Source organism: Ambystoma mexicanum, chromosome 3p (genome assembly GCF_040938575.1).
Source record: "Ambystoma mexicanum isolate Mex_15411 chromosome 3p, UKY_AmexF1_1, whole genome shotgun sequence".
NCBI classification, from domain to species: Eukaryota; Metazoa; Chordata; class Amphibia; order Caudata; family Ambystomatidae; genus Ambystoma; species Ambystoma mexicanum.
Window position 1 is genome coordinate 195,141,659 of NC_090925.1, and position 23,184 is coordinate 195,164,842.

The following is a 23,184-nucleotide window of genomic DNA, read 5'->3' on the forward strand; positions in this document are numbered from 1 at the left end:
GGAGAGTCGTTAGGGTCATTAAATCCTAAGTTGAAGTCTCCTAAAATGATATTTTGGGAGTGGGGTTTGGTGTTCTCTGCTATGAGAGTGGTAATGTCTTCCTCAAAGGATCCTGTGGGGCCTGGGGGTCTATATATTAGTTGCACAGTAATGGTGCTCTTGGGGGTAGTTTGTACTTTGTAGGTGAGGTGCTCGCAGGACTTTAGCGGGGGGGAGGTGATGTGTCTGAAGTCGAGTGAGGATTTGAAAATGATAGCTACACCTCCTCCGCGAGCATTAGGTCTGTCTGCTCTGAGGATGGAGTAGTTGTCGGGGAGGGCCAGAGTGAGGTAGGGTCCTGCTGCTTCATGTAACCAAGTTTCTGTAGTGGCAAGGAAGTCGAGGTCTCCTGAGAGGATAATGTCAGCAATTTCGGTGGGGTGGGCTACTAGAGATCTAACATTGAGTAGTGCACCTTTTAGAGCAGTTGCGTTAGTGGTCATGGCACTATCCTTAGTGGTTGAAGTTTTAGTCATAGGTTTGGTAGGCAGTTTGCTAGAAGTGGTGGGGAGTCTAGCGCCAAGTCTATTATTGCGGTCTTGGAAGGTGGGGTAAGTTGTGGGACAGTGATCTAATAGGTTGGGAAGGAGAAGGTTGGAGGCAGTATGGTTGGCATTTGTTGAGTTGGTACTGTTAGGTAGGATGTTGGCTGGTGTGGCCTTACTTTTAGCGAAGAGTTGTTGGTGGGGGGTGTGTGAGAAAGGTGGAAGGGAGGGGAGGAAGGGTGTGGGGCAGGGGATGGGGTGGCGCCTAGGGCAGCCTAGTTTGGCTAGTCCATTGTTGTATGGTATGTAGCTGTTATTGCTACATGGAGTGTTATTGTTTAAGATACAGAAAGGGAACATGGTGAGTATGAGCCAATGGATCATAATTGGAATTGAGGAGAGCGTGGGTAGTTTGGTTGTTGGCGCAGTAGGATAGGCAGGGGCAAGATTTGAACTAGCTGGTGTGGTGCGGAGACGGGCAATTTTAATTAAAGCACAGCCGAGGTTATAGATTGAAGTTGCTGTTATAGTGCAGAAAGGGCAGTTTCAGTAATACCGCTACAGATGGCACAGGCTAAAATCGAAATTGTAGCTAGGGTGCAAAAGGGCAGTTCAAATAAAGCCAACATAGGTAGGCACAGGCTAAATGCGAAGTTGTAGCTAGGGTAGTTCAAATGAAGCAAACACAGGTAGGCACAGGCTAAAATCGAAATTGTTGCTAGGTGCAAAAGGGCAGTTCAAATGAAGCAAACACAGGTAGGCACAAGCTAAAATCGAAATTGTTGCTAGGTGCAAAAGGGCAGTTCAAATGAAGCAAACACAGGTAGGCACAGGCTAAATGCGAAGTTGTAGTTAGGGCAGTTCAAATGAAGCAAACACAGGTAGGCACAGGCTAAAATCGAAATTATTGCTAGGTGCAAAAGGGCAGTTCAAATGAAGCAAACACAGTAGGCAAAGGCTAAATGCGTGGTTGTAGCTAGGGTGCAAAAGGGGACAGGGAGCAGCCAAAGCTCCTGCTCTAAGAAGAGGGTCTGACAATGCCGTGACGTTGGCCTGAGCCGGATATATTGATGGGACAGGTTACCGTATTTACTTTGATGCTGAAAAGATCATAACATATCGTGGTAGAGTCATATTTCACAGCGTGCAGAGGTAGTGCAAACAACAAATGAACTATATGAACTAGCATATAACTGGCTAGGCGCGGCAAGAGGCACCGGCCTGATCACCGGTGAGTAGCTATTTGGCGCGACACAATTCAGATGTGGTCTGAAAGCGACCATAAGGCTCAGCATCAATATGGACAAGTGTGAGTGACAGAAATTACGGGTGAATTGACCAGGCAAGTCTCCTGGCTCCGAGATCAGTAATGCTGTTCATGTCCACAGAGTGACGGTAGTCAGGATGGCGTGTAAACCGAAGGATAGTACCTGAGGTGTGCCGCAGGGACGTGCAGGCTGGATAGGGCAAGGCAGGGCCAGTTGTGTCCGTGTTGGTGCGTGAGGCCAATAAGGACAGTCCCGTGCAGAACTCGCCAGAAGGAGACGGTGGTGTTTCTGACATCGCAAACGAGGAAAAAGGGGTGGCTAAGGAGGATACAGTTGCTGGAAAACAAATCCTTATTGAACACCATCTACCAAGGGGGGAGCCCCCGAAACGGAGTGAAACTGAAACCCCATAACGACAAGGAAAGGACAAACCAGAAGAGGATCCTCTAGGGAAATCACGCAAAAATGTACCAATCACATCAAAATCCTATTCACCAACAAGAGCAAACACCCAAGAAGCATTTCGAAATTTATCGAATAGGCGCCAGAGCTACGGTGATCACCGGCCTATGACGCCAAAAGACACTTCAACAAAAAAACATGACCTGACCACTGTTATGTCAGCGCTCATGATTGCTCTGCACCCATTCTGCAAACTTTATGAAACCATCAACGACACCATGAAAGATCAGGCGGCACTAATAGCAATGATGCATACAAAACTTCTATTCGTAGAAGGGTATATAAGTGCCGCAGAACAAAATAAACAAAGAATGGCCAAAGACAAATCTCCGATCAAACCTGCAGGTGGGGCAGAGGGTAACCAAACCAGAACTACGAATGGCAACACAGTGAATAAACCACAAAAAATGGGATTGATGGCTAAGTCAACGCAAACTGAACACATACAGCAAAAAAACGCATTGAGTGAGGATCAAAATGGCAACAACTTCAGCATTGTTTACTTCCACAGCAATAAGGAGGGAGGAAAAGTCAATCTACCGGCGGTCTTCTTCTTTAAAGCAAGTTCGCCAACAAAGAAAAAAGAAGGGCCAAACTCACCGAGAATCCAGAAGGCCGGAAGAACCGACCCCAAGGTTCAGACGAATGAGGTAGAAACGAAAAAAACAGTGGCGAAGGGACAAAGTAAAACAAATAAATCGGACACGACTCAAAAAGAAGTGCTATTGAAACTAACCAAAAGGGCAGAGTCCAGTCCCGGGGGCGTAGCAAATTCCACTACAAAGACAATGGAAATAGTGGAGAAAGAAAGGGAAACCAAGAATGGAAGGTCATTTCGCACCGTGGGTATGAGGAGAAATGATTACGAACCAAGTTCACGCCCTCTTTCTGCCAATTCACCCAAAACAATAAATGACTTTTTAGCGGACAATTCCGCCATGGATCTGTCGCTATACGAAGATAGCGACGAAGAAGAAAGTCAAAGAGGAGCTCAGAAGGAGAAAAATTTAAAGAGAAATTATGTGGAAGAGGGAAAGTGCAGAGATACTTCAAGTGAAAAACAACGCAAGGATCCAGGCTCTGCAAAAAGCACCAAGAACAGTATCACAGCAAAGGCAAATAGCGATGGGAAAGAACATGTAAATAGTAGATCAAAAGTAGCAAACAGGGTGGCACACGACCCTCAAGTAAGAACCGACAAACAGCGAGAGGTTGAAAGGAGGGAGAAAGTAGACACCCGAAGGAGACATCCATCGAAGGAAAGAGGGAGACCTTCCAAGCACAACAGGAAAGAAAAACCCCAAAGCCTTGTAATCTTGAAATTAGAACAATCTAGCAAAAATCGGGAAAATATGGTCCTGAACAGGAGGACTGTAAGAAACATCTTCAGCGTGACCACGTTATTAAAAAGCTTGAGGGCAGAAGATTACATAAGGGTGGAACCTTATCATAGAGGAGAAACGGCAAAGGCATAGATCCATATAAAGGCCACGACCATGCCCCTGTCAATCAGAAGGCGATTACAGAACTTTCCAAAGACGGTTTCCTCCTATCAATATGGGATGACTCAGAAATCAATTTAGCTAGTGAGGCGGATGATCCAAAGCTTTCAAGCAGAACCAGATCACCTTGATACAAATCAAAAACGGAGGAGCTTTATAATTCTCGCAGATTACCAAGGTACATGATAAAGCCGCAATCCTATACCGCCAAAGAAGCGACTAACCCATCGGAGTCAAGCAGGCAAGGTGCCAAAGAAAGAAGAAACAGGTTTGACCCACCTCAAGATCTCACAACCCCAAAAACAGGCAGAGGATCTGACAATAGAGAAGAAACAACCCCGGTAATAGTAAAAACTGCCAAGGCACGAGACAGCCAATTAACGCCTAGTATCAAGAACCAGCAAACATTGAAAACAGGAACAGCACTCCCTCAGATGAAGCATTTATGGGCATGGCTACCAAAAACATATTGGCATATGCCGGGAAATAGCAGCCAGTCACCCTGGGGGAGGATCCTCGAGCAACGTGTACGCAAAAGAAGCAATTATCATATACGTTGACCATGGGATCATGGAACACGCAAGGCCATCAACACCTACTAGAAAAAGGCGATGTCAATTTGGGCAATTTTGACATCTTAGCCCTACAAGAAACATGGCTGTTGGAAAAACCCCCTCTAGATGGCTTCTCGATTCAATTCTCCCCCGCAAAGAAAAGCAAACTGGGTTGCCCGTCATCAGGGATTCTCCTAGCGGTGAGATCAGGTAGCGGCGTCACCATTAAAAACACGCTGTCATCATCAATACACCACTTAGCAATACTAACAAAGTGGACGATCTCAAACCAATATACCGAGTGTACTGTAGAGTTATCAGTAGCAATAATCGCCGTATATTGGAACCCAAAGAGCATCTCAGATGAGGATTTTTTGAGGAGCATAAGCAACATATTGGACCAACTACTAATAGAACTACAAGTAACGCATATCATAATATGCGGAGACCTAAATGCAAGATGCTCCTCTAAAGGGGCCACTGGACAACAACTCCAACAGAAAAAAGGGGTGAGAAATGGCTCGATTTCATGACCTCACGAGGATGCCACGATTTTGACAAGGCCTTTCCGAAGCAAGATCAGGTCCCGTCATGGGAAAGAGACACCTCCAGTGCGACCATTGTTTTTTCTTCGCTACAGACAACATCTTGAGCCTTGCCACAACATTCGATATTGTGAAAACAAAAGCGAGTGATCACAATCTGCTTAAAGCCACATGGGAAATGGGGAAAAGGGAGCAACTCCTCTGTGAATCCCATCTCGAACTAAATGGTCAAGGGAATCGACTTAAATTGACAGCGGAGCGAATAAAATCACTGAATCAAATTTATCATAAAGAGGGACAATGTAAAGACACATTGACAGTCAAAATCCCTGATTACCAACCTCTACTCAGCCCGTTCAAAATAAAAATGAGAAAGAAAAATGTGGTCGGGAAAGACATGCAAACCCATCAATGCGACAAAATCTTAGTGGGAAGAAGAGCCTTATTAAGAAGCCTAACAAAAAAGGCGAAAAAAAGCAACATGGAAGTGGACTTAAAGAATGCATATAAGGCGAGAAATGATTTTCGAAAGTGGCTGAGACAGAACCGAATCTCCTTGTACCAAAAAGACACAGAGGAGATGCTAAAGAAATTAGTAAGCAAAAACACAGGAGACTCTTGGTCTCTTATCAAACAATCAGGGGCGCACCCTATGCCGTCGCAGGCAGATTGCGTGAGTGACGAAGCGTGGGTGGCACATTTCTCAGTCCTATTTCAAGACCCGGACGGAAAAAAGGTAAGAGAGGAAACAGCACAACATCAGGAATGGCATAACTTCTCAGATGAGGACATCATCAAAGGCATCATAAGGAAAATAAAAACTTTGCGCGCACCCGGCCCAGATGGCATTTCTAACATAGACCTTAAATCCTTCTCGGAAGAGTGGGCGCCGTTCATTAGCAAAGTCTTAGAAAACTGTGCCACAACTAAAACAGTGCCGGTATAATGATATGATATGATATGATATGGTATTTGTAACGCGCCTATACACATGTGTTTCAAGGCGCGACGAGGCAGGGAGGGGAGGGACAAGGGGAGACGGACAACGATCGTACTAGGCCAGGTGTCATTCAGATCGCGCAAGTGCAGGGGTGGGGGAGGGGGAAAAGTGCAAGGGGAAGGGGAGGGGGGAAGTGCAGTACAAGGTAAGTGGTGTAAAGTAATAAATAAATAAATAGGGCCAGCTGGTGGCAAGTGCGAGGTAAGTGCAGAGCAAGTGCTGGGGAAGGGGGGGGGAGCTGTAGGGATACAGAGACAGTCCCGCAGTGCAAAGGGGTTCCAGGGCATCAGTGCAAGTGGAGAGTGACTGGGCCCAGGACCGAGGCCTTTTAGAGTGGTCCAGTTGCAGGATCAGTGCAGTTTCAGTGAAGAATTTATTAGCTGTTCAGCAGGGGAGAGGGAGAGAGAAAGCAGAAGCAAAGAGGAAGGTTTTGAGGTGCTTCCGGAACCGGAGATGGTTCTCCTCAAGTTTCAGGGAGGCAGGAAGGCTGTTCCAGAGGGAGGCACCTGGCGCGGAGAGAGATCTACCCCCAGCTCGATGCTTCGAGAAGCGGCTAACCCTGAGGGAATTGGAGGCGGATGAGCGAAGGGCTCGGGAAGGAAGATATTTGGGAAGAGAGAGTTGAAGGTATTTAGGACCCAGGCCCCAGAAGGCCTTGTGGACAATGCAGAGGGTTTTGAACTTTATCCTCGCAGCCACTGGGAGCCAGTGTAGAGATTTCAGTCCTGGAGAGATACGGTCCCTGGGCTTGAGGCCAAGGACAAGTCTCGCAGTTCTGTTCTGGATGAGTTGCAGAGGGCGGAGAGTGGAGGCAGGCAGGTTAAGATAGAGGCTGGTACAGTAGTCCAGCTTCGAGAGAACCAGAGCTCGGGAGACAGTGAGCTTCTGGGGGAAGGAGAGGAAGGGAAGAATACCTCTGAGGAGGTGCAGCTGGTAGTGTGACCTCTTGGCGACGTCAGAAATATGAGGAGAGAAGGAGAGTGTGGAGTCGAAGATGACCCCAAGGTTTTTTGCCTTGCCGGTAGGAGCAGGGAGGGGGCCAAGGGAGGCAGGCCAGAGAGCTGCAGGGAAGGAGGGAGTGGGAGCACCGATGAGTAGAATCTCAGTCTTACTGGCATTAAGGCAGAGGTCATTGGCGGCACACCATTCTTGGATAGCAGACAGACAGTCAGAGATGAGGGAAGGAGAGGGGGAGGCTGAGGGTAGCCTGAAAATGAGCTGGGTATCGTCCGCATAGAACTGGAAATTAGGGCAGAGAGCGGCGATGCGGTGGGCAAGGAGTGCCAGATACTGGTTGAACAGCCAGGGAGAGGGATTAGATCCCTGGGGGACACCACAGGTGGAGAAAAAGATGTCGGAGAGGAAGGACCCCAGTTGGACCTGGGAGGGTCGATTTGAAAGGAAAGAGGTCAGCCACGCCAGAGCCTGACCAGTGATACCCAGGTTTTCCCGGAGACGTTTGAGCAGGATGGCATGGTTGACAGTGTCAAAGGCAGAGGAGAGATCGAGCAGAATGAGAACACAGTGTTGGAATCGAGGTTCAAGAGCAGGTCTTCACGGATGTTCAGGAGAGCAGTTTCCGTGCTTCTGGCAACTCTGAAGCCAGATTGATGGTCATGAAGACTACCAACAGATTCAGAATGGAGGTTAAGCTGGGAGATGGCCAGTTTCTCCAGGAGCTTGCCCAGGAAGGGAGTGATGGAGATAGGGCGATAATTAGCCGGGCAGGAGGGGTCGGAGGAGGGTTTCTTGAGAAGAGGGTGCACAAGGGAGTGCTTGAGGGGGGAAGGGAAGACTCCAGAGGCGAAGGAGTGGTTGCAGAAGTCAGCCAGGGCAGGAGCCAGGGAGCCGATGTGGTCCTTGATAGTTTTGGAGGAACAGGGGTGAACCTGTTTAGACGAGACTTTCATTGATCGGACTTGTCTGGAAACCTCGTCAGCAGAGAAAGGTGGAAAGGCAGAGAAAGAGGGAGGAGGGGTGACCGCAGAAGGGCCAGAGGAAGGGCCGGGTAGGGAGGGAGGGAGGTGAAAGGAGGAGAGCGAGGACAGGATGTCCTGAGTTTTAGAGATGAAGTGAGAGGCCAGTGCAGTGCAGAGGGCCTAGGAGGGGACAGGAGAGGTAGAGACTGCAACAGGGTTGGCAAGCTCCTTGCAGATTTTAAAGAGTTCGGCGGAGTTGTTTGATGCCGCAGAGATGCGGGCTTGGATAAGGGCTCTCTTCTTGGTGAGAACGGAGAGCCGGTACTGCCTTTGGAGCAGGCGGCAGGCCAGTTTGTCAGAGGATGAACATGAAGCACGCCATTTCCTCTCTGCAACCCTGCACTTGCGTTTTAGGGTGGCGAGATCCGAGTCATACCAGGAGTTACATTTGGCTTTGGGCTTCAGGCGGATTCTCATGACGGGGGCAAGGATATCAAGAGTAACAGATATAGCAGAGTGGAGCATGGAGAGGGCTGTGTCAGGGTGGGAGTCAGCCGAAGGGGCAGGGGGGGGCGAGAAGGTAGCAGCGAAAGCCTCAACTGACACACGCTTCATGGGTCGGATGACCGAGAAGGTGGGTGGCAGTGAAGAGGGTGGCTTTGCCTGTGGGGTAGGCAGGGTGAGGTGGGAGGATAGGAGAAAGTGATCACTCCAGGAGAGAGGAGTGGAGAGAGGGACGGAGAGGGGAAGGTCAGAAGAGATCAGAGCATCAAGAGTGTGCCCAGCAGAGTGAGTAGGCCCAGATGGGAGAATAGAGAGTGAGAGAGAGTCGCAGAGGTCACGAAAGAGACCAGTGGGGGGACTGGAGGCATCAAGGTGGATGTTAAAGTCGCCAAGAAAGAGGAGTTGAGTGGTTGAGGACAGGAGTGCGGAGGAGAGGTCAGCCCACTCAGAGAGGAAGGAGGAAATTTGACCAGGTGGCCGATAGATAGTAGCCACGGTAAGGGAATGGCTAGGAGAGAGAGAGAGTCGGCAGACAAGACATTCAAAAGAGGAGTAGGTCTGCGTAGGAGTGACAGTGGCAGGAATCCACTCAGGGAAGATAAGGGCAACACCCCCCCTGCACGGTTGGGCCTGGGCATGGAGAGGATCTTGTAACCGTCAGGTAGGAATGTGTCAAAGCAGGTGGCAGAGCTGGCTGTGAACCATGTCTCAGTGAGACAAAGGACGTCGAGGTCCAGTTCCTCAAGAAGGTGACAGATATTGGAGGAGTGCTTGATGGCAGAGCGAGTGTTTAGAGTGGCAATGTGGAGAAGGCTGCCATCCTTGAAGAACTTCAGGGGAGGGGTACAGATCAGAGGTACGCCCTGCGGAGGTATTAAAGAAGGAGGTGAAGAAGGAGCACGAGAGGGGGCAGGGAGGGAGGGTAGAGGCAAGGTAGCCAAGGATAGAGGAGGGGGGACAGCAGGAGAGGAGAGGAAGTTGATGAGGTGTGGGAAGCGTCTATCGAAGAGGTGAAGGTTGGCCTGAGGGCCTTGGACCAAGACGGTCCCATTAGCGTAGACATTAATGATGGCCTTAGAGGAGCGGAAGGGGGCCAAGAGGACATCCCAACGGGTGCCACCATTAATGAGAGAGGAGGAGAAAGGAGAGAGCACAGAGACCATATGAAGGGTCCATAGGTCAGGCGAAGGCACGAAAAAGAGGATGTCAGTGAGAGTTTCCTTAGAGAAGGCATAAGTGTAGGTGTCAGCGATAGGGAGGCCTGGGTTGGAGACCAGGATGTCCTTTTTAAACTTTTTCCTACCAGATTTAGTGAGGAGAGCAGGATAGTCAATGGAGAAGCAGTTAGAGAAGATAGGCGAGACGGAGAGCACCATGGAGTAGGAGGGAGGGAGGGGGGGGGAGACAGACGAAACGAGAGCACGCAGACAGGAAGTGAGCGGCAAGCACAAGTTACCACAATTAGAGCAAACAAACAGTAATGCGTATTAGGTACCGGGCCACCTAAGTTTGAGAATCCTGCGAGGGGAGAAAAGCACCCTAGTATACCACAAATCAGAGCAAAACAGTAATGCGTATTAGGTACCGGGCCACCTAAGTTTGAGAATCCTGCGAGGGGAGAAAAAGCACCCTAGTATACCTCAACTGTGAATACAGTGCAGCAGGCCACATGGACGTCATCGGTGGTAGTACCCATCTTCAAAAAGGGGAGTAGAACTGATCCGGCCAATTACAGACCGATAGCGCTCCTGGACTGTATAGGCAAAGTTTTTGGCACGCTTCTACTCAAGTTTTTCCAAGCCTGGTTAAAGTCTGCTCCATTGCACAATCCCTTTCAAGTTGGCTTCCAAAAAGACGCGGGTGCATCAATTAACATCATTATTCTCAGCCTTATGAAAAGCAAAGCGCTAGAGAGATCCTCCAACATCTATCTAGCCTTTATTGACCTCACCCAGGCTTTCGACAAGGTGGATCGAGCTTTACTGTGGAACAAACTCGAAGCAGCAAATTGTCCGAATAACATCTTGGCCTCGATAACAGCAGTCTATTCCAATACATGGATGTGAGTAAAATTAAATGGCAAGGGCCTGCTATCGACTAGTATTCCAATCACGAGGGGCGTTAAACAGGGATGCCCTCTGGCGCCAGCTTTGCTCACGGCATTCATCGGTGACTACAAAGAATCAACGGAATTGGTCAGGGCTTTCCCGCCAAAGGTTGGGTCTGTACAAGTCCCGAGAATCCTCTATGCGGACAACATTACCTTGATCGATTAGACTCCAATAGGCCTCAAACGCCAAATGACTAATCTGGTTGAGTACATCAACAAAAATAAACTTCTAATCAACATTGAAAAAACGAAAATAGTGATTTTGGGCAAAAAGAAAAAGTGTGAAACAATATCATCATGGTCGTTGGATAACATGCAGGTAGAAGTGGTCCCAAAATTCAAATATCTGGGGGTCATGCTGGACAACACCAAACAGGAGACAAGCATGCAAAACTTCATCTGGTCCAAAGTCCGTACAATGACCACACAGGCAAGAATGTTGGACAATAAGTTTGGGCGTTTCTCGCTGCTACCAATTGAAATATTACAAGGCAAAGGTCATCCCGTGCTTGACATATGGAGTCGAAGCCATGCCTCTGCTGCCGGTAAAGATTTGGCCAAAGATTGAAGCCTTTTTTTGGAGATTGTTGTTGTCAGTTCCAAACTCTACTTCACTACCGGCAATAAGAAAAGAACTGGGATTGATCTCATTAAAAGCCGCAGTGGAAAACAACACTTTGTCCCTATATAGGAAAATCCTCCTACCAGAATCACCAACCCTATACAATCTGATGGCGATGGAAATCAAAGCAGGCAACTCTAAAACTCTGACAACATGGGTGGACAAAAAGAAGGCTCAACTAACTTCAGTCGCTTGCTCGCAAGAGGAGCTGTTGACCAATCCTCTTAGAGTAAAGAGAAAACTGGAGGAACTGGACTGGATTGCTACCTTAGAGATGGTTGAAAAGAACAAACTCTTAAACCATCTACCCCCTCTACAGAGAAAATACAACGATCCGGCGGAAATCTACAAAAAATTCCCTAGCCAGCCTCTGAGACAGCTCTTTATGAAAGCGAGGCTAAATTTGTTGCCAACCAACGAAATTTTGTTCATCAGAGGAAACAGTCCATCAAATTCATGTAGACTATGCAAAGAGGAAAAGGCGGTAGAAACGATTAGACATCTATTAACTTCCTGCACGGCATTGAGAACCCTGAGAAAGGCCTATTTGTCAACTGTTCTGAGACCTCAATTTTGCGGGAAGAGGAGACTTGCTGGCAACGGCTAATTAGCGGACAAAAAACATCCTCGGCAATTGCCACGGCAAAGATTTTGCAACAGGCTTTCATCTTGATAGAAAAAAGTAAAGAAGAAGAAGTGAAAAGCTAAGCCATACAAGTGCTCCTCTCTACGGCTCTCGTGACGAAAACAGAAGAAATAGACTTTGACAATTTTGTTAAAACCAATGAATTTTTTGGTAAATACAATTTAAAAAAAAGAAAGGGCTATCAATGGCCTAGCGATGGCTGGCCTTTATAGCCTTTTTGAATGCACGGCTCCCAGACGTGCTGATGGCACTAAAGAGTGTTTACTTTTTTTTATCACTTTTTAATGGCCACCATGGAAAGGAAGAAGGGACTATGTGTAGTCCATTATCCCCGTTGCATCTTATTTATTTCATGCGTTAATGACCTTCACTTCGCTCGGCTCTCTAACGATGGGCGCAGGCCATTACCTGAAGCGGTAATGTCCCCCTAGCTTGGGGCTTATTGCTTAAATACACTACTTTCATTCTTAGACAAGCTTCCCCCGGCACAGCCACCTTAAAACCCTGAATCAATATATCAAAGGCCTTGAGGTCATCTTTCACTTTGCTCCCCACTCAGTGACTGAAATCGATGGCATAAAAAACAATCTGAAGAGGGTATCGACTAGAAGGAGCACTGTGGGCAGCATGTACACATCATACATATGAAGCCCTCTCGAATACCAACTTAAAAGCCTGTGTTCCGAAGGGGGAATCCTCACGTGGACAGATATTCCAAAGCAATTTGATTTCATCCTGTTAGAAATACCATAGCCCCTGCACAGACAGAGATAGGCACCAACTCCAACCACTGCTACCCTCAACTTTTTTCTAGAACCCCCTGCCATTCCACGTGACATCAAAGGACAGCTGGGAAGTGTAGTCGTTCAGGGGCCCTCACAGGCCACAAAAACACGCACCCAACAGTTAGCAATTAAACCAACCACTAAATGGTGGACTATGCATAGCATGTGATTCTAAACAGATAGAGAAGCTGCAAAAACGGAGTATCCTTAAGACGAGTAGTAATAAAACCTATTATACCAGCATTTAAAAGAAGGGAGGAATTCGGCACTAAATGATATACTAAAATAGGGATAATGGTTACAAGGGCCTTTCTTGGTGTTAGAAAACACTGTGTGCTGGTTTAAGTTAGCAGGTGGAATCCACTTTGGCTGAATTTACCAATGCGTATACGCTATGATGGACGCACAAGTCTTGACTTTACCATGCGTATACGCTATGATGGACGCACAAGTCTTGACTTTACCATGCAGATACGCTATGATGGACGCACAAGTCTTGACTTTACGATGCGGATACATTATGATGGACGCACAAGTCTTGACTTTACCATGCGGATACACTATGATGGACACACAAGTCTTGAACTTAACAAGCTTATACGCTATGGTGGATGTACAAGTCTTGAACTTACCATGCGGATACGCTATGATGGATGCACAAGTCTTCGACACACCCGCCGCCAGCATCAATGCCAAGAAGTTAATTTGCTGCTGCTGTGGGGCAATGCCTGCCAGGGACTGGAGAGGAGGCGTGAGACCCTGGCCCCTCCCATTCAGTCGCTGCTTCAGTTCCTCGTAGATGACAAATTTGATGACCGTTTCAGAGATGCCCACGTAAGAGGCACTCATGCCCCGGTAAAAGCCTCGCATGCCTTCGGTCTGGAAGATGTTTCTCACACAATGTAATGTGCTCGTCTGGCGCTGCCTGCCGCGACTGCCACAGAGAGGAGAAAAAAGGAGGTGCAACTGAGGCAGGGAGAGTCTCTCAAAGCACAGGGACATGAATGCACAAAATACAACTACTGCTGGAATCCATTGAAGACCTCCGCAGGGAGGCCAACTATGCAATCCGAGCAGAGACTGAACATGCAGGTAAACAACTAGAGTCACAGGGTCAGTGGCACTTTCACCCAGCTGTAGCTGCTGACATCATCTTTGGTAGCCTAGTAGCCCAGTCACCACCCTTTGTACCGCCAATCAGAGCATGCCCACCTGCGATGTCGACTCATGACAGAGGGTCATCTCTTGGAGGGGATTTCCAATTAGGGGTGGAGCTACAGACAAAGAAAATCTCAATGCATAGATTTGTTACTGGTGTGCTAAAGGTGTGCCGTCTGGCCCTACTTGGCAGGCCTAGGCCACACCATCACTGCCTGCCAGTTCACATACAGTTCTCCCTCAACCCTCATGCACAATATGGACCTATATAGTCAACACGCCACGTTGTAAGGGTTTTTGGCACGTGTGAATTTGACTGTGCTATGCCAAGGGTTAATTGGAACTGCTGGGTGGTTTCCGGCAATGAGCAGGCTCTTTGCGGTTAGTTTCAGCCCTCTGCCTGCTGGTGAGAACTCAATTGCTGGGGCTGTGAAGAAAGTGCAGAATGTGGCTGTGTGCTGTTCGCCTGGCTGGAGCGCCTGAAGAGTGTGCGAGTGAGTGCCTCATGAGGTAGTGTGTTGAGACTAGAAAGAGGCTTGACGCATCTCCAGGGAACACAAACCAGCACCACTTGATCGATCCCTTAAAAGAGTTAGACACAGGGCGGGGATTTATCCGTTCTGAGCGAATGCTGGGTTAGGACATCTACAACATCTTCAGAACAATAATGCAATTATGAGTTGGACACTTTTCCAGGAGCCATGAGGATTCACGTACAAGGTGGGATAAGGGGCACCCTAACCACTGCCGATGGTTTGGCAGCTGACTCCGCCCTGCACTGCAAAACCACCAAATCATTATTCTCAGAATAGCTTGTGTCAAGAATAGTGAGGGGCCAAAGAATGAGGTGAGGTCCCTGCCCATGGGGAGTTATAATTAACGAATTAGCATATGCAGTAGCTAATGAGCTTTATCATTAAAGATATGAGTAATGTTAATATTTATCCTAACACGTGAATTGCTCGTGATCAGATATTGAATTCGATTTATGGTTTGGGATTAGGATGGTTTGGGATTAGCAATGTTACGTTCTAGAAATTGAAGATTGTGAGGAATGTGCAACCAGTAACAACAATCGACGTGTGGATCGGATGCGCAACAAGAGGTGTGGTGAGAGGTGGGTGAATCCACTGAATATTAAGAGCAATGTGCAATATGATTAATAGAGAGAGGGGCCATGCACACTAGATTGAATTACTGATTGATTTGATTAAGTCTAATAACTAATTCAAGATGTGTGTGATATATAATTAGTGATTATGAGAGAATTCTACCCCTGATGAAGTTGCGTATTAATGAATTTGTGAGGGAACGAAACGTGTTGTGCTGGGTGTTTCATAAGGTGATCAGGGTTATGAGTAGCCAAAGTCAACATGCTGTGTGTGCAATTTCCAATTAGAGATAATGCACACATGGGACTGAATCTCATGTCTGTAACTTAGTGGAATGTCTGCTAGTTGTTAGTGGATCTGATTGGTGTTTATGCACTAGAACACTCTGAGATAATAAAACTAAAAATTGTAGAAATGAATTGATCAGGTTAGAAATCTTATGTGTTGCTGCATTAGGACTATGTATTATGTTTAGAATTATTAATATTGGATGCCTGTTCATTTAGAATATGTATTTGTGATGTGTTGCTCTAAATCTGCTATTAATATGTGTATTGTGTAAAATATAGATTGAGGGTATTTTACTGAATTTGTTTCTATGATAATAAAATTGCCATACAAACGCAATTCACCTTTAAGAGTTTATATTTATATAAACGTGAGCTTTTTGTCTGTTCTTTTGTATTGCAAGCTGAACACAGATGTCTGAGGGGCATAATTAACTCTATCTAGCCGGTCTGCCAGCAAAAGGAATCCATCGCTGCGTGCATGAAGCATTACCTAATGCAAAGAAGCCACGCTGCTACACTGCTGTACCAGCCCTGTGCATGAGGGAAGTTAGGAGAGTGGCAGTCTGCGCAATCACCCTCACTCTGTACCTCCGTCCAGTTATCCAGCAAAACGTGGAGCTCAGATGTTAGTGGCCTCAGTCAGGGGCGTTGCTGGGGGAGAGAGGTTGGGAGGGGCTATAGCCCTGGATCTTTTGGTTGTAGCCCCAGATTGAAACTCATTGGCTACAACCAAAAAGCTAGCTAGGTCGGAGTCCCGACAGCCCAAACATTAGTGTAGCCCCAGATCTTTTCCAGACCTAGCCACCCCCATGGCCTCAGTAACAACAAGGCCCTGTAGAAAAACGACAATTTTAGGAAGTCTGCTGCTTGCGTTCTCTGTGCGGGTGCAGCTTGCATTGTTGCCCACTCTGCTGTGCCCGATTACCACATGAGTGAAGCACAACATCCCATCAGATGGTCAAAGACCTTGCACCGCTCGCCTGCTCCTATCTCTTCCTCCTCTTTAACTTCCCCCTTTCTCTTGGGATGTTTCATTCTGCATCGAGGTAGATGCTTTCCTATTGACCATCACAATCCTGCTAACTATTAGCTGCACCTCTCCGGAATCTCTCGTCTAAAATCACAGAAAGGTCTGCCGCGGATACGGTTTCTGCATATCTTGACAGGAATGACCACTGTGACCCTCCAGACCCATTTCCACAATGGTCCTTCTACAGAAAAAGCTCTTCCTCAGGTCTCCAATGTTCTGACCAATGCTCAGTATCATAAACTCGCCTCTCTCCGAATCCTTCCAGACCTGTACCGGCTGTCATACAGACCTTCCCTCTCTCCTTCTGGTCCTTGTCAACCTTGGAATCCAGGATGCCGCTCCAGGATAACCCTCCCTCCTTATTGGTGTCCTGTAATGCTCTATTCTTGGTCCTCTCCTTTTCGCCCATTATACGTCTTCTCTCGGTTACCTAACCTCCTCATTTGTGTTCTTCTATGTCCTCTTGGCGCCAGACAATCAAATGTTCTCCTTACCTACTTTCACTCCTGATCTCACTGCATGCATTTCTGGCTGCCCCTGAGAAATCCACTCATTCCATGGGACTTTGGTCAGCGAGGAGTTAAGCATGAGAAAAAGTCCTCTACTTCCCAGGCTTCGGTGCGCTCTATCCTTCTGTTACACATCCCATTTCCCCTGACCTGCCCTCCCCATCCTCTAAGGCATACAAACCTGGTGTCCTCTTCAATAGAGATCTCAAACTACACCACTTTACAAGTACCAGCTGTTCTGCAGCAAGGGTTAACCTGATAAATATCAGGAAAATCCACCCTCTCCTCACCTACCATTCTCGCAAAACCCTCATGCTAGCTCTGGTACGTCAGTCACTTTGACTAATGTGCTAATGTCCTCTTTGGCCTTCTCCTCTACTACTTCGCTCTTGACAAAATACTAAATTTCATCAAATACTTAATCTCCCCATCTCTTCTCCCACTTCCCATCACGTCCTCCATACTGACTGTCTCTCTATGAGAAACTGGTCTCTTTTCAGGCCTCTAATGCTCGTTATAGACTCAGTCTATGAGCTAACTTCCCGGTCCCTTCCACACCGCCACTACCCCTCAAACTCTCTCCTCATGCTACCTCCGCTCTACTGCCCCCCTTGATATTTGTGTTAGCCAATCACCATGCACATCCTTTACCTCATTGCTCCTCACTATCCGCCCCCACGCCAAAAGAATCCACGTGTTTAAATCTGGGCCGGCGCTCCACCTCCTGAGCCTACAATGACCGGTCCCTACTCCCTACTTCATTTAGGATCTTGTACATATACAGTCACCTCAGACTACACTGGTCATGCATTTTGCCATCTCCCTGGGTTATGTATCTTGTATTCCACAACCTGCACTAGGCCGTCACGCATCTTCATTTCCTTTTAGGTAGGTTCCCTGTTCATGATGGCCCCATGTACTGCTACTTCTGTTGCAAGTGATTCTAGTAAAACACCTTCTTCCCTAAATATGAATACAGTAGAACTGTAGGAATCTCCTGATCTTTTGAAAAGTTAGTTCTTTGGGTGAAGGTCTGCTCCTTTTGGTCATGGTTAGAATGGAAGGGGTGTTTATATATGTTGGGAAAAGGAGGTTGGCTGGAATATAACATGGTGCTAATAGGAAGTGCTGAACTACCAAATGAAGCACTGTTGAGCAAGGTGTGCTGGTAGTGCTTACAATAGAGATTGAAGTTCACAATCCTCTTGTGAAACCTTATTGCTGAACAGTGGCAACTTATGGCCATAAGAAATTGTTCTTCTTTTGTTTGAAATAAGTGTATTTGCACGTACAGGGTGCTTCACCCAGAAACACTTAGGAAATTGTCAGTCAACAGGGCACCCCTATACAGGTGGCTCGCAGTAGGGGAGGTGTAAGTGACCAAGTGACCTGCGAGTTATAGGAAATAGGTGGTACAGACACCCGGCATTATACAGGCAATATATGGTACAGAAACCAGGTGGTACGGAAACATGGGATAATACAGATAGCTGACATTCCTCAGAAGGAATTGGTTATTTGCACAGAGAATGCACAATGGTGTTAGCTGTGGGATAACCAGGGAACGAGAGAAATACGGGAGTAAGATGAGGGTGCACCTTCTTGATTAAGAAAAATGGGACTTGTGTGGAGAGTTGAATGAGTGGATCACAGTAGCCTTTTTCATGTGGCAAGAATAGACAATCCAGTGGAGAAGGGAAAAGGGGTTGAAGCCAGAGGAGGCAAAGGGTGGACCCGGGACAGATTAGGGAGTGTGCTCAAGCATAAAATATGAAGAGGAGAGTAGTGGGAGATAGGGTGCTAGGGTGAAAGATCATGCAGGGATTTTAATCCAGGATGTAAGAATTTCAGGAGGCACTGATTCTTCATCAGAAGCCAACCAGCAGAGAGGCAGCGGATAGAGATGGGGTATGAGAGGGGAACATTGTAAAGGGTAAGAGTGCCAAAGTTCAGAACGTTGTCAATGGAGAAAAGGAGCAGAGTGGTGACCAAGAAGAAGGTTTGAACAGTAGTAGAGGTGGCAGAATACATTGAAAATTGTGAGGGTTTTGGTAGCATTGTAATTGATGAGGGATCAGGTTTTTCTGACATTGAACAGGTTAATCCTCAATGAGGTATAAGTAATAAAGTGATAACTGTTGAGGTCTCTATCAAGGAGGACCCCAGAGTTGCATGCTTTAGGGAAGAGGGGAGTGAGTCTGATGGAAAAGTGATGGTTGAAAGAAATAGAGGAAGGACACTGGATGCAGGAAGGTTCATCAGTTCACTTTTGGAAGTAAAATCCAGCCACTGATCGCTGCGACCAAGTATACAAAGGAGAGAGGAGGGGTCTATTGTATCGAAGGCAGCATGGAAGCTTATAAGGATTAGATCAGAGGATAGATTGCAGTGGTGAGAAGAGGTCAGAAAATGTCAGACATGGGTTAGGGCCGATTATGTAATTACGCAAAGTGACAGCTGCAAAATCCTGATTGAATAGTGTAACGGAGGATGTCGATCTCTAGATCGGTGGTGTTACTGTTAATGACAAGTCATTATAGAACTTTAGATCAGTGGGGGTTGAAAGATACAGGCTGGGAGTTGGCAGGGTTTTGGGGTCAGCTGAGGGATTGTTCGGTATAGATAGGACAGTTGCTACCTTGAATGAAGCTCGGAACATCCCATGGGAAAAGAGTACGGTTGAAGAGGGCAAAGAAGTCGGAGCAGGCTAATGGTACAAGCTCCTTCACTCTTTGGGGAGTCAACGGGTCGGAGGGGGCACAGGATCATGGGTGTCATTTAGCTGTCATGGCCCCAACATTTTCAGCACAGTTACTCCTCTGCACAGGAAGGGTGCAAAATAGGGAGGCGTAAAAGAAAATGAGCGTAAGGAGGTGGCGGTAGAGACAAGTGGAGCAGAAAGAAGCAGTAGGAGGCAGATGGAGTAAGGTAGTGAGAGGGTCGCAAATTTTACATTTTAGAAGAGTAATAGTGGGCTAAGACATTAGCAGAGACAAAGGAAAAGAGCAGCCAAGGGTAAGGAGGAGCTAGCAAGAGCTGTAAAGTGGAAGAGAGCTTGCAAGGTTCAGATCATGTGGTATTTATTGTGAAATTGACAGCTTTTACAGAGTCATGAGCCCTGGTGAATGGGAGGAGGGAACTCTTATTAGCAAAGTGAAGAGGGATTCCGGTCTTTACAACAAGGACAGAAGTGACATTGCTTTTCTCTTTTAAGGAGGCAAATCTAAGGGATGATCCCAGGGTGGGGGGGTGTGCCGAGGTTCTGGAGGGACAGTGGTGGTCAAAGGGGAAGTGAATAACTCAGTTGAAGTCTGAAATAGAGGAGGCCTGGATCGGATCAAGAGATGGAGGGAGGACCAGAAATGCAGGTAGGTAAGGGATTCCGTTTTGAAATGTACGGTTGGTGATGGCGGGTTGGGAGGGGGTGATTTCAGCACTCACAGCAACGTTGAAATGGAGGACACATTGGTCCGAGGGGATGATACGAAGTTAGGAAGAGAGGCAGACAAGGTCAAGCGTTACCATGTATATAAGTGGGTAGATTATAATGTGAAGTGAGCGGTCAGAGAGGAGGGAGTTGCAGTTGTGTTGGTGTACGAGGGAGATTCAGAGAGGGTGAATTCTCCCAAGAGAGGTATAGGAGCTTCTGTAACAAATGAGTCAAGGAAGTTGTTTAGAAGAAGGAGTTGAAGATGACTGTGAGCTGATATACTGAGCGGGGAGGAATCAGGGTGTCAGAGGATTGTAGGGGCCGGCCACGCGATGGGCCTTGCTGGTCATAAGGCCAACTCCCCCGCTTCTTTTGGGAGGAATGCAGAAAGGGAGCAGAATGGTGTGAAAGGAGGCAGGGCTAGCATGGATATGGGCAGTGATCCAAGTCTCAGTGATGCGCGGGCTGCCAGGGTGAGGGGGAGAGTGGGAGAATCCGTGTGATGAAGGAGGTTTTCTTACAGATGGACTGGAAATTCCAGAGCCTGACCCTAAGAGTAGTGCGACAGGGTTGGGGGGCATTACTGGATGGGAGGCGAGGAGGATGGGTAGTAAGCAACATAGCCAGGGAGTGATTTGGGGAGTGAGGTGAAGGGCAATTGCAGGGTAAGAGGAGGTGGAGAATGTGGAAGAAGGGATAGACAGATAGTCAGGAGGGAGAGAGTCTGTAGGGTGTGAGAGAGATAGGAAGAGAGTGAGAGTCAACTGGGAGGGGGTGACAGAGAATTGTGGAAGGAGGAATTTGAGGAGAGAACTAAGGGACAAAGATGGGTAATGTGACGGAAAAAGGACATGCTGAACAGGAGGATTCAGAAATCACCCCGCTGCCCCCCCTCACCCCGCTTTAGTGAAAAGACAGTTTACATAATCCCAGTGTTTCAAGCAAAGGACATAGAGGGAATTGTAACACCCCACAATGCACGAAGCACAAACAGTTCACAAGAGTTGGCTCAGCTCAGGCCATGTTTGAATACAGACACATCGAGAAGAAGAGGCTGTAAGTCGGTCCGCGCTCCAAGAAGGATCTCTTTGATCCGAGGAGATGTTGCGGGGACGGAGTGTTCAAGGTGACCATATTTAATTCCAGTCTCAAATGTCACTGCTGTGCCAATCCAATCTTTATCCATTATAGCTTCTTCCACCGCCTATGGTTTTTCAGTGGGGTTTCTATGTGTGCCTACTGTACTTTGATAAAGAGAATTTAACTTATTTTGGGGGAAAAACCTAGTTGTGAATTTTTACATTTAAATAGGAAGCTGTGCAACTTCTGATCCATGGGACATTTCCTGAAGGTGAGCCCCCATGCACACTATCTTCCTAACAGTCCCAGCACAGTGGCTCCGAATTGTGTAACTGAAAGGCAAATTAATTGAAATCTCCTCCCCTTTACCCCGCGCCCCGCCCGCTCTGCCACGCTGCGGCACGCTGAGAATCAGCCACGCGGCGACTGCCTTACCTTTCATCCAGCTGCAGCCTGGTCTTCACCAACCAGATGGGGTTGGTCATTGTGATGGACACGAATCCTGGTGAGTGAAAAGTGAAAGGTTAGAAAATTGGGAGCCCACGGGGTTGCCTTGATAGGAGTTACTGACAGGTCGAAGAAAGGGTACAGTGGGAGGAAACGGAATGCCTGTCTATATTCCTCTGTGTATTCTTTATTAATATTTAAGAAAAGGACATACATCAATAATCCTAAATACAGCTCATATAAAAACATGTGGTCCACCTCGAAGGAACCTCAACATGTTACATTCTTGTAAAAATGCCCAACTTGTTGCAAAGAGTAGAAATATTCTAACCCCCTACCCCGCTCTCCCACCACCACTGCCCTCCTCCTTCTCCAATACCCCAAAGCAACAACAATGCAATCCAGTGCCAGTACTCAAGATGGCTGCTCATCGTCAAATTTCACTGAGGACCATGATATGATATGATATATGATATGATATGGCATTTTTAACGCGCCTATACACAAGTGTTTCAAGGCGCGATGAGGCAAGGGAGGGAGAACAAAGGGAAGACAGACAACGATCTTACTAGGCCAGGTGTCATTCAGATCGCGCAAGTGCAAGAGAAGGGGAATAGGGAAAAGTGCATGGGGGAAAGGGACAGGGGAAGTGCAGTACATGGCATAGTAGAATAAATATGATAAATAAAAAGCAGCCAGCTGGTGGCAAGTGCAAGTTAAGTGCAGACATAGGTGCTGGTAGGGGACTGTAGGGATACAGAAAACAGTCCCCAGGTGCAGGGGTTGCCAGGAGGCAGTGCAGGTGTGCAACTGGCAGGGCCTGGGCCCGAGATCGGAAGGGTGGCCAGGTATCCAGTGCAGTTTCAGCCAGAAATTCAGCAGGGAGAGGGGGGGAGAAAGCAGAAGCAAAGAGGAAGGTTTGAGGTGCTTCTGGAACCGGAGATGGTTCTCCTCGAGTTTCAGGGAGGCAGGAAGGCTGTTCCATAGGGAGGCCCCTGCCAAAGAGAGAGATCGACCACCAACTCGTTGCTTGGAAGTGACTGACCCTAAGGGAGTTGGAGGTGGATGAGCGAAGAGCTCGAGAAGGAAGATATTTAGGAAGAGAAAGTTGAAGGTAACACGGCCCCATGCCCCTGAAGGCCTTGTGGACAATGCAGAGGGTTTTGAACTTAATCCTCGCAGCTACTGCGAGCCAGTGCAGAGATTTCAGTCCTGGAGAGATACGATCCCTGGGCTTGAGGCCAAGGACAAGTCTCGCAGTCCTGTTCTGGATAAGTTGCAGAGGGCGGAGAGTAGAGGTAGGCAGATTTAGAAAGAGGCTGTTGCAATAGTCCAGCCTAGAGAGAACCAGGGCTCTGAAGACAGTGAGCTTCTGGGGGAAGGAGAGGAAAGGAAGAATACCTCTGAGGAGGTGCAGCTGGTAGTGTGACTTCTTAGAGACGTCAGAGATGTGAGGAGGGAAGGAGAGTGTGGAGTCGAAGATGACCCCGAATGTCCATCATTCTCCAAATACTGACCCATAATGCCCCAGACTTTATTCAACTGCATGACACACCCTTGTGGCCAGTGCCTGTGTGAGTGGCGAACCACTATAAAGGCTGAGTGGGTTTTATGCTCCAGGATGGGGTTGGACCCTCACACTAGAAAAGTGAACTAATTAAAATGTTTGGAACAAAACTAGTGACTC

General features: G+C 47.5%; 1 protein-coding gene across 1 annotated transcript in view; it reads right to left on the minus strand.

The window, feature by feature from the left end:
- LOC138580238 (solute carrier family 25 member 36-A-like) overlaps positions 1 to 23,184 on the minus strand; it is a 132,989-nt gene that overhangs the window by 16,038 nt on the left and 93,767 nt on the right. The window contains exons 5-6 of the mRNA XM_069650616.1: positions 21,486 to 21,552; positions 13,074 to 13,375 (exon numbers count right to left, since the gene is read on the minus strand). Coding sequence (XP_069506717.1) covers positions 13,074 to 13,375; positions 21,486 to 21,552 — 369 coding nt within the window. The remainder of the gene's footprint in view (positions 1 to 13,073; positions 13,376 to 21,485; positions 21,553 to 23,184) is intronic.